The sequence below is a fragment of the Amphiura filiformis genome, chromosome 8, assembly GCF_039555335.1.
Source record: "Amphiura filiformis chromosome 8, Afil_fr2py, whole genome shotgun sequence".
NCBI classification, from domain to species: Eukaryota; Metazoa; Echinodermata; class Ophiuroidea; order Amphilepidida; family Amphiuridae; genus Amphiura; species Amphiura filiformis.
Genome location: NC_092635.1, coordinates 55,964,204 through 55,976,542, shown reverse-complemented (window position 1 = coordinate 55,976,542; position 12,339 = coordinate 55,964,204). Strand labels below are relative to the sequence as shown.

At 35.8% G+C, this 12,339-nt stretch overlaps 1 protein-coding gene across 1 annotated transcript in view; it reads left to right on the top strand.

Annotated features, from left to right (window-relative positions):
- Positions 1 to 12,339, top strand: part of LOC140159621 (uncharacterized) — a 44,003-nt gene that overhangs the window by 15,977 nt on the left and 15,687 nt on the right. Inside the window, 7 exon segments of the mRNA XM_072183116.1 lie at positions 808 to 910; positions 1,671 to 1,891; positions 2,417 to 2,532; positions 4,023 to 4,210; positions 7,810 to 7,910; positions 9,466 to 9,747; positions 11,705 to 11,932. Coding sequence (XP_072039217.1) covers positions 808 to 910; positions 1,671 to 1,891; positions 2,417 to 2,532; positions 4,023 to 4,210; positions 7,810 to 7,910; positions 9,466 to 9,747; positions 11,705 to 11,932 — 1,239 coding nt within the window.

Genomic DNA, 12,339 nt, shown 5'->3' with positions numbered 1-12,339 from the left:
GACAAGCGGTTCAGTATATATGATAGGAAACAAGGTACATCCTAGCGGTACCTTATTTCTGATCATAAATAACAAACCGCTTGTCTTGGGTCACTGAAATTCCAGTGTAGTAATTGGATTCCTTGCCCCTATAATATACATAACTTTTGTTACCACTGTGTTATTAGTTTTTGAGAAAAATGCAAAAATAGACACAAATTTATCGAGGGGTGTAGTACCCCTTAAGGTTGTCTGAATATAGATTGTTGGATTGATTCAAAACTCGGTGGATGTGATTTCCATTGATCCCTTTGTTTGTACAAGTATAAATTAAATGTAGACCTATTTAGCACACATTTTTTCAATTTAGCTTTCAACATAACAATTCTTGAGAATTTCCTATAGTATGTCAACAACATTTCCCACCCGGTTAGTTGCGCATGTGCTACACACAAAAAAATTACTAGCGTTCCGGCCAATTCCAAGTACTTGTCAATGTAAAATTATGAAACATGAATTTCATCCATGGCATTGTCTTTTTAAAGACATTTCTTGTTATCATTCTTTTAGAAATATTTTTATCATGTTGGAATTACTTTATACCAATATACAGTACACTGGTCAGTACCACTCACAGGGCGCAAATAGTTGTCGGCCTGCACTATTAAGAAAATTATGGTAAAATTTTGCGATTACTAAATGGTCGCATGCACATTAGTGACAAAGTAATACAACTGAAGAGTTATTCATCTAATGAGTTGCAATCATCACACACTTGCTTTTTTCTCTCTCTCTCTTTCTTTCTCCAACCCTCGTGGTATTCATTAGTCCTGAACCCGTAGAGGAGCCTGTTGCCACGGGAGACGCCAAGAGTCATCAGTCCCACTCATCCCACACAACTGCCACTCATTATGTCGGACTTCCGTATCAGGTAGGAATCAGGATTTCAATTTGAATTTAATAGCGTTTCACAGTACTTAACTTTCTTGGGATAAAAGAAATTGAAGATTTTATTGGATATATTTTGTTTGAGTTTCATGTGAGTTTTCCTTTTCTTAATGTTTTTTTTCTCACTTTATTTTTACTGTCAAATGATTTTGCATGAAGTGTGCAGATATCATGAAATGTGCAATATTTAGTATATTTATTTACTTAGGCCTGTAAACACATTATTTTTTGTGTCTGAGAATTCAATTTTTCTTCATTATCTTTTTTACTCAAGCTTTCTCAGCTACAAATGTAATGCATATTCATTGTGTTGAGTATCCTGTTGACCTGAGAGAACATGTTGATTTCAAATATTGTTAAATCTACTTATATCTAAAGCTACATCAGAGTTAAAATGAATTTATCAAGTAAAATCCTATTATCTCATTCTCTTATAATAATATGATATCCAAAGATGAATGAAGTGACTAGTTCAAAAATATAGCAAGTGAATGTGCTGTAAATGTTGTAATTTAATTTTCATTTTCATGAATTTCGGAAGTGAATTATAATAAAAATGTGAAACATATTTTGTAAGAAAGAGTTGCGTTGTACTTGGAATAAGTCTGCAAAATAAAAATATTGGGCAATTTAAAAACAAACTTTCAAAACAAAATATGAAAATAACAGCATTTTACAGTCATCTATGTTGTTTACATGGTGATTTCAATTCATAGAGATTTCAATTAATTTCTTTATCGCAGGACCATAACTACGGAGCACCCCCTCCCCCAACACCCCCTCAGTCCCCACCCCCTGTTTCGGTAGCCGCTACTCCCGTTTTCGCTGTAGCGGGTACCAACGGCATCTTGGACGTTGAGAAACCTATATCTGTGCCCAGTCTAATTCCTCCTGCTATACCTATCCTACCCGTTCCTGAAGTACCCACTGAGCATAAGGATGAAGGGGAGACCAGATGCATATGGTGAGAGCATGTTTCAGTTCATTTTGTATTATTAGATTTGATGGTTGTTATTTTAGACAAGCAAAATGAAAAACAAATGTATGTTTTACATACAGTGTGTAGCTTGCAGATACATTGTATATCAGTATTGGGTTCTTACATGTATTTATAGGTTAATAACTGTACATCAGTTATTTGTAGGGCATTTTGAAAAATCTAAACATTTTGCCGTTGGAATCTGAGGTCCAAAGCTCCTCAACTAACCAAATCCCAAGATTTTCTCTAAAATATGTTGAAATAAATATTTTTTTTTTCACTTACTAAAATTGATTTAATCAATTTATACAGCAGTGCAAAATCATGCCATGTGTAAATACAGTAGTTGCTGGTACTTATACTTTTTAAACGGCTTTGACAAAAACTGCATTGTAATGAAACACATCTTGTTTTTGGTTTGCTAAGTAAGTCTTGCAATGCAAAGTATTTATATTGTCTATTAGGCCCCCCAATTTTTTTTTTTGGAATTTTTTTTTTTTGGAATTTTTTTTTCAACAACATCCCGGATAAATATTTCTGTGAGAAGTGCCAGCCCCGACAAGTTGACTGCATCAAAGCGCATGAATTGCAGAGCAAGAAAAGGGAGTTAATCATCAATAATTCAGGTGGGTGGATAGGTCGTTAATGATGATTATTGCTGATTAGATCTTTGTTATTAACAATTGCAGGACAGTCGTAGTCCGACTAATTAGTCAATTACACAGGGTATTGTTAAGATGTTTGTCTGGTGATTAGGCAGATTGTAGATGAGTGCAGGGGTGTGAGAGGCAAGATTTTAATCTGTTTCCAGGTTTTTTTTTTTCAACTTCCAGATTTTTTTCTTTATTTGTTGTGTTCAAAAGTATGTATGGTTGAATCTACTGAGTGGTAACTTGTGTTGACAAAATACAAATGTAAGGAAAGGGAGTGAGTGATGTAAACTATTGGAAGTTACAGTATATGAAAGGATGTAATTTGTATGTATTTGTAGGAACATTGAAGTGCTTTCACTGCTTTGCATGACCTGAAATGTCAATTTAATGTACCAGTCAATATTTGAAGGGAATTCAAAAATATTTGGATTCACATTTTCCATCCTCTTCTCATTCTAGCCCTGTGGGGCAAGATTTTTTAGCATCCTGATCTTGGCTTTCCCTGACTAATACCAACCAGACCTTACCAATCCTGAACAATTTGGAATGATCCCGCATGTGTTCCCCTCCTTGATACTGATCTGTCCCTAAGCTGTCAAAAAAAAATTGATCATCTCACTATACTCAAATGCAGCAAACCTTTGACGAGCGCGACTACCGTGATGTTGCAAATTCGGCGCTAACAACGCGTACGGCGTACAGTCCATTCATAAATTTCCACCAGCAACAACATATCGCCTTAGCAGCCAATCAGAGACAAGTGCATATAACGCAGTAAATACGCGATGTATCCTTAAAATACGCGCTCGTCAAAGGTTTACTGCATTTTAGTATAGTACATGTAAACTGTACAGGAGTGTTTTGAAAAATTGGAAAGGGAATGGAGCCAACCACACTGCATAGAGGGATGTTGCAGTAGCTGTTTTAGATTTGCCACAGTTTCAAACAGCCACGCAATGGAGCCTATATGATACAAAATATTTTCATAGGCTTTTAATTTTGCAGTTCTGAAATTGAAATTGAAATCGAAAATCAAAACCTCTTGTAAATGTCCCTGTATACAGTGAAATTGAACAAAAGTTGGCATATAAATGGGAAAAATAATTTTTAGGATTTAAGTAATGCTTTGGTGTGTTTGGGGATGACATGTGGATGGTAAGAGAGGGTGCATTTAAATATAGGTACATTGTAGTGTTGAGAAGATGGCGCATACAAAAGTGGTGAAAGAAATTTGAAATGCATTACTTGATAAAATGCATTACAATTATTGCCCAGTTTAAGTTCTGTGTTGCCTCTTTATTATGTTTTTCAAAAATGCTGATTGTGTTTAAAGTAGTACACACCTAAATAACAAGAAATGATTTGTTGTTTGTACTGTGTTGTCAGAGTTTTGGTGATATTTGGTTAGGTTCAGCTGCATGTTTATAAACTGTCTGTGCATATGTTGTTTGTGTTTTCAACAGACTCGAGCAGTGACAGCGGGGAAGAGGAGACAACAGCATCGGCCAACACAACGTACATGGCCATATCCAACTCCCCAACCAGCCTGACCCTCACGACGGCTGCGAAACACAAGAAATTAAAGAAGAAAAAGAAGAAAAGAAGCAAAGAGAAAGAACATGGGGATGACAAGCATCATAAAAGGAAAAAGGTGAGCGAGTCTTCCAGGTTACTAGTTTGAGGAGATTTCTCAGGAATAGTACACAATAGATGGTAAATTAGATGCCATTTTCTATGAAAAGTAAGCCATACTAGGCAAATGTCAAATTTAATGGCATTCTTTTTTTTCACAGAAACCAGGATATTCTGGTTTCTTAAAATATGATGTGTATAAATGTAATCCATCTGTGATATTGTGTGCATGTATGTGTCTATGTGGTTAAAAGATAAAAAATAAAAATGCATATTCATTGTCTTTCATTTGTCATGTTAAGGGGGTACTACACCCATTGATTTTTTTTTGCATTTTTTTGCATTTTGTGAAGAAATTACAAAAAAATTGGACAAAGTGGTATGCAAAATGAAGGGGCAAATCTTCTCGTTTTATTGGTGGCATCGGTATCAACGTAGCTTACATGCTTTTAAAAGTAGAAGCCAAAAGGTGGTACATCACTGATGATTTAAATTCACTTCATTTTGGAAAGCTTAATATCAACGGATTTCGTTAAAATTTTGGATATGTGTTGCTAACACGTTAGGGAAATAAAGTTGATATGTAAAATGGGAATAAGTGGTTCCTGATTTCTTTTATGACTTCATGAACTTGGTGCTCCTCAACTATCAAAAAGGAACTGGTTAAAATGCTTCTATTTTCAATGTTGAGCTATATTTTGTATTTTTAACTTATGACATTATTTCACTGAAACTTAATTAAGCCACAGGTAACAGGTTACCACAACCATACTACAGCAATGTTGAAAAAAATTGTATTTCTTGTCACCTATACCACCATATTGGGTAGTTTTCCGTAAGCTTAGCTTTTGTGATTTTGGTAACTATTTTATATTTATTTGTGAAATCCATCTCAACTAGGCATTCTAAATTGTACTCACCATTTACATCCCAAGGTATATTAGTATATCCACCTTGCACTTCTCGATATATATCCAGTTAAAGACAGAATATCAAAATTATTCCTCATTATGATACATTTTGTATCACAGACTCTCACATGTGTATTCAAAATTGATGCTTAAATTTGACCTGAACCAATTGACCTATAACCTGACATACGGTGACCTAATAGCCTTTTCTTCTCCTAACAACACATCAATAACAACATCAATATCAAATTGACTAATGACTATGCATCTATTGTGTAAGTGTTTATTTAATTTATTCAGTGTTATATATTTTGCAAGCACCACTAGATTTTCTATAGAGAGTATAACAAAGGATTTAATGTATTCTATTCATGTACCCTACTTGAACATGTTGAAAAGAATAAATTATGGTTTGTTATGAAACACGCATCTGAGTTACCAGGATACGGTAAACAAAAAATATATAGGGCTAAAATGACTTACTATACAATGGTTTAAAGACACCTTTTTTATTTATTTTTTTAAAAATTTTTTATTTCACATGATCCGTGCATATATCGCCTCGCTATAAATGAAAAAATATTTTTTTAGACCAATCAAACCAATATATGGGTGTAGTACGCCCTTAATTAAAGTGAGGCAAACCATATTTAGGTGTTTTTTTTTACCATTATTATAATTTGCTAATGTGATCTTAGTGAAACATGGCAGTTGTTGAAAGACTTTCAGGGGTGTAACCAGATTGCTAGCCTCATCCCCGTTTTTATCCTATCAAAATCTATCAAAATGGAGATCTGAGAATCAGTAGAAAGCTCATATTCTCACAATTCCAGTGAAATTTTTAATAAGCCTGAAATGTGCTCCATTTATGTGTTATGAATACCCCCCCCCTAGTGGTTACTGCCTGGTCTATGGGCTGTTGAGCAACATGTTTTTGGTTCTTATGTCAAAACATTTAGTGCAATTTTATGTAAACTTGGGAATCAGATTATTTTTTGTACAGGCCTCAATGTGAGGTACAAAACACAATATGAAAAAATCTGACCACCCCTTCTACCCCTAACACCAGTAAAAACCACAAAATACCACGATGAAAAATTCATAACATGCATGCATCCCAGGGTCTGCGATGACGCAATCACCCGAAGTGTGATATGCTCACGGAATTGCTGGCGGGCAGCAATAACCCGAGCAGCTACCGGTCCGCGATCGTTAAGCTTGGCATGCGAGGGGTCAAAGGTTCGAATCCGGGGTGCCGTGTCAAAATTCTTCTTCTTCTTGAAAAATTCGGATCTTCTCTGACTTCCGATACCAAAAAGCATGGGTCAGTGTTAGGGTTAATGATAATAATAAAATAAAGGAAAGAAAACTGGAATATGTACTGTAAATATCACCCTAGTCTTTTTTTGTAATTTTGAGAAAGTTAAAAATATGGCTCAAGCCTGCATCACTAACGTAATCACCCTAATTATTTCTGATTATTCCCTTTAATTTGACTCATTATCACATGTTCTTGTGAAATGATTGGTGAATAAATATGTTTAAATGCATGTTTGAGCCCTATTTTGTACTTCGTTCTCAAAATTACAAAAAAAAATGACTTGGGCAATTATCGTAATTGGCTGACGATATATTGAAAGAAATCTGGATTTTCATTTTTGGAGACAACAGCCATGTTTTGTGATGGGTCACGCATTTGTGAGCATATGATATATTTGTTTCTGTTTTGCATCTATGATACCACAGACTTGCAGTAATGATAATGATAACATTTGTAAAGTGATAGTTGTAATCACTATAGTTATATTGTTTTACATGTACACTATGCGATGTGCAAATCTGTTCTCAACCCCAAGGGCAAACAAGTCTGCGTTTATTACGGGAAATTGCCAAGAGCATTAAAAAGCCTATTCAGGAAGAGTGCACAACTTACGATTTCCTGCCATCAACTCGATTTGTGCAACAAACAACCATAATCACTTTGTACCTGGATATATCCAGGCATTCTAGAGAGGCAGCTATTGTTCCACCATTTTAAAAACATTGAATGAGCCAGCCATGTTATTTTTTTTTTGTATCTTTGGGCTATTCCATATGAAATCCATACACCCCCAGTAGAAGATATGAACTTAATCTTCCACACAGGGAGTGTGAATTCTTGAATGGGAGACTTCACTTGAAGTATACACCCCCTGTGTGGGAGATTAAGATCATGCCTTCCATAGGGGGTGTATGGATTTTAACTGGAATAGCTCATATGCTTCGAATGATTTACTTGGATTTACGTGGTAAATTTCTTGTGTTGAAGCGGTAAAGCCTGAGCAAATATGTAAACGGAACAAACTTGGTATGAATTGAAGAGGGGAAAAAATAGTTTTGATGCTGTTTTTGTGAACGAATGAATGTGAAATCTTGTGCAATAGCCGATTTTGATACAGACGACATGGCCTAAACTGGTAGTGATTATCATCGACATAGTCTACTACTCTATTGTCAGTATTAAAACAAAATATTGTCCTCATATTCTGCAAATTTTAATTATATTACAATTCTGACAAACACTTATAAGTTGTTTGTATGCCTATAATTGTGATAAGCTTCTTGATTGCATTTTCTTCTCCACTGATAACAAGAGACTTGATTACTAAACATGAGAGAGTTATTTATTTTTGTGTTTGTTGCTTGTGTACTTTAATTCACCTCACAGAGACGACACAGTAGAAAGCTGAGTGGCAAATCAGATGACTCATCAAGCAATATACAGATAATGGATGAGGAAGCAAGACCACCGTGGAGTGATGATTCAGAGTAGGTGGACAATTTTAACAGTATTTAAAAAAGTGTATGAAACGATTTACGATTACAGATGGTTTGAAGGGAGAAATAGAAAAAGGATTTAGCATGTGTGGTGGGTTGTAAAAAGAAGGTCACAGTTTTAGCACAATTTTATTAGTCCTAATATAATATTTTGAAAAAATAATGTGTGTCTGATTTAGATGCCACAATTGAGCATGTATCATTTCTAAATTGAAAAACTACCTACCCAAATGATAGTTTAGTTGAAATGGTGTTTACTGGAGCTGGGACATCTGTTAACCCCCGTATTGACCCGCCACACGCATGCTGAAATTTCAGCCTCGGAAATCCTTGATCGGTGTGTGCTTATTGTCTGAACAAAGAAGCGCCAGAGACAGGTGGCAAAAACAGGTGTATTATTTATTGATTGTTAGCTCATGAGATGAATGATGTCATGTTGACAGGCTATATATCTTGTATTTTTTAAGGAAATTAACATGTTTTTTTTTCATTTACACCAGTGAATTTTATGTAATTTAATAATATCTGGGCACATCACATGCAGTTGATGTAAATTTTTAGCAGGTTAGCGGTGTTTTGTCCAGTATATTATGTATAGACATACCATTTCAAAATGATGCACACATCCTGCAAAAATTCTTTGGGACTTCCCCCTTTAATAATAGTTACTGGTCTCTGATAACCACTGTATATATCTGTCCTATGTTCTCATTCAAAATGTTTAGATGTTCTATATTTTGCATGGGCTGGCTTGAAGCCATACCACAGGTCTATTATTGTCCTGTTTGTTGCTATATACACCAGGCACAAAAAGAAACTCGTCAGTTATATTCATCCTTGATGTTCAATAACTTGATAATTTTGGATTATTATATCTGACACCCTGTTCGTGAACATTGAGCAAGAATTGACCAAGATATGCGTCTCCAAACTCTCAAACCCCAAAATGAAAAGTTGCAATTTTAACGATACAATTATGCCTGTTTCACTGTGTGCATTATTGGCCCGTGGTGCTTGTGTGCAATACAACGATGCATTCCCATTGAAAATCGTTGAAAATGCAACTTTTGATTTTGGGGTTTGAGGCTTTGGAGGCGCATATCTTGGTCAATTCTGTTCGCTTTTTCACGAACAGGGTGTCAAATGAGAAAGCAAAGTCCAATTAACAAAATGTATATTTCAGAATAATCCAAAATTATCAAGTTATTGAACAGCAAGGATGAATATAACTGACGAGTTTCTTTTTGTGCCTGGTGTATATTCAAATATTGTAAAAACATGAGAGTATTGAATTAGTTGTCAAAGTGATTGATAAAGTTAATTCTGGTGAGACATTAATTGAACAGTGTAACAAGATGGTGCAAGAGCTAGCTTATTTTATGAATGAATTGTTTTAAAAACTGGTTTTACATTCATGTTTCACATTTATAATTTGCCTCTTTGGTTCTTGTAATCTTAATGTTGGTCCTGTGTACCAGAGTGCAACACATCACATAATGCTCATTTTGCATTGTAATTTTTATTTTTCCGATTATTTAAATCACAGGGAGCATACTGATCGTTACGAGGAAGCAGCCTTCAATCAGTACAGTGCCGACATTCAACACCTGGTAGCCACATACTGTCAGAAACAGGCGCCCTCTATAAACAGCATACGCCAACCAAAACTTAGAACGCTTGGTCAGAAAGCCGAATTTGGCAAGTTGGGAAAGAGTGGCGTAGGTCTGGTGGCCACAGATGATCTGAAAAAGAACGAGTTTATTATAGAGTATAAAGGAAAAGTGATGCTGAGTGAGCAGCTAGAGAAGAAGTTACCTTTCTTTAATAGGTAAATGTTCTTCCACATTTTCTCTGTTTTAGGTTATTTGAAGGAAAATACCTAATGGCATCACAAGTCATATGTCAGTCAGTCTGTGCGTTAGTCGATCATTCTGTGTGTCAGTCAGAAAGTCTGTGTGTCGACAATTATGTGAAGGCTTTTGGATCAAATTTGGTCTTGTACCCATTTGTACATCTGGGTGGGGAGAGGCAGTAGGGGTGAAGAGCCTTGCCTAAGTGCACAAGACATTGATCTATGGGGACTAGAACCCATGACCTATATTAAGTCAAAGTTATAGACCTCTGCGCCGTCATAGACCTCTGCGCCATCATGCCCCTTGTGCTGAGGGAACTTCGGGTATAATATCACTCATACTGCTTCTTGCACATCCACCCCCACAGACACATGTGTATACATTAAAAATCACTTTTCTTCTAGTTCTATTTTGAGTAATTGATGTGTAGGCAAGAAATCCATTAATGCACAGATATGTAGATTAATGCTTCCTTGTATCCTTGGCAACATGATAATTTATTTTCTGAGGACTTAGGATGCCATTCCTTGGGGGAAAATGTTTCCATTAAAATTTCTCATTGGTGTTCTTCTCCAAGTGGATAGGATATATGTGACCAAATCTGATCCAATCAGTCTAATGTCGGCAACAATGATGAGATATAGGCAAAAATTGAGGAGAAAAACAGAAAACATAAGAAAATGGATATATAAAAGGTTCACAACTTTGGAACCAATTATTCAAGAGACTTGGGGAATTCAACATCAGTATGTGTAGGTTCTGTGCAAGTTGGTAATGGTAGTAACTCAATTTTCAAAAATTCCGGCTTTGGCCTGAGTGGACCGGATCGAGTCGCATATATGTATGCTGCACATTCATTTAACTTTTCCAGTTTTTGATTTTCACTCATTATAAAACAATGAACAGAAGAGAAACATGAGAGTGAAAGAAATCACAGGAAAGGCTATGGAAGGCCTGAACATCTGTTATCCCTGGGTCAGGTTAATTCATATCTAGACATGGCAGCAGATTGGCATTTCAGGGAAGAGCTGCCAACAAACTGTCGCATCCTGATATGATTTCACTTTTAATGAAATATAATACACAAAATAATAGTATAATATAGGAATTTATTGATAATTTTTCAAATCTTAAGAAATGAATGACCAATGTGTTCAACTAAATGGATTTTGGAATATATGGATGATATAAGAATGGACTTGGTATGTTTGTGAAAGGATTTTTTTGGTCCATAACATTTTAAGTGTTGATCCATTAATAGGAAGGGTATATTTAAATTACAGGGAGGGGGTTGTGAGTAACACCCATCTTGTTAAAATAATACCACTAAAATACCAGTCGGTTGCAAACAACATGGCTGATAATCGGAGAGATTGAAACTGAAACTTTGATGCAGGTTCCTTAAACGTTGTATATCGCATTATTTATATCATCATTTCGCCATATTATTGGAATTTATGATGTTAATATAAACAAGGAAGTAAAGTAATTTAATTGATGACCACAAATATGCACAAGGTCATTTTCTTCATTGTTTCATATTCGATCTGTGCTATAGGGAAATGATATTAGGGACACTATGAACAAGTTAATGTGTATGTGTCACATTGTCTGTTGGCGGCAAGAAAGTTGAAAGTGCAAAGTAATAACAAAGCACTTGCCACATTTTTGGATTAGGCTATTCTATTTGAAATCCATATACCCCCTGTGGAAGACATGACCTTAATCTCCAACACAGGAAGTATGGATTTCAAATACCCGAATTGGCCGACTTCGTTTGAAACCTACGGTCCATATGGAGGTGAATGGATTTGAAATGGAAAAGCCCATTCAAGTGTTGATATGAACGATTACCAGTTATTATTATTATTATGATGATGATGAGCATGTAACTAAATATTTGATATCTATTCTTGCATCCTCCCTCCCCAGTCCCAACCCCCATATTCTTGTGTATTCCAAATTTTCCAAGCTGGACATCTGCATCGATGCAAACTTGTACGGCAACGAGGCAAGGTTCGTGAGGAGGTCGTGTAATCCTAACGCAGAGATCCGTCATTCGTTTGAGGACAATACCATTCATCTTTCACTCTATTCCCTCGGTGGCATCGCCAAAGGGTCGGAGGTCACCATTGGGTTTGACTACAACTACAGAACGTGGTAAGTTTGTTGTGGTTTTGTTTTCAGAAGGGAAGAATTGCATTGCCTAACACTTGCATGCACTATGAACTCTTGCCAGCTAGAAGCAGATCACATGTTTTGTGTCATTTGAGCCAGTTTGTGATTATTCACTACAATGCTAAGCTGGTATTAACATGTTGAGACAAGACTTCAGTCAACTAATATGGCTGTGGTTGGGACCAAGATGGGTTGTATTCGGATTATGTTACAAATTCAAAACATGGGTTATGTATCCACTGATGTAATTAGGAGAGGTCAGAGGTGCCATATGGTTGTATGCTTGAGAGTGCCAATCATAAAGCAATCTCTCTTTTTAAATGGAGTAGATTGGTGCTCATGACTGGGAAAACTTGGCATGTGAGGAATTTTTGGTTTCAGGGGGAAGG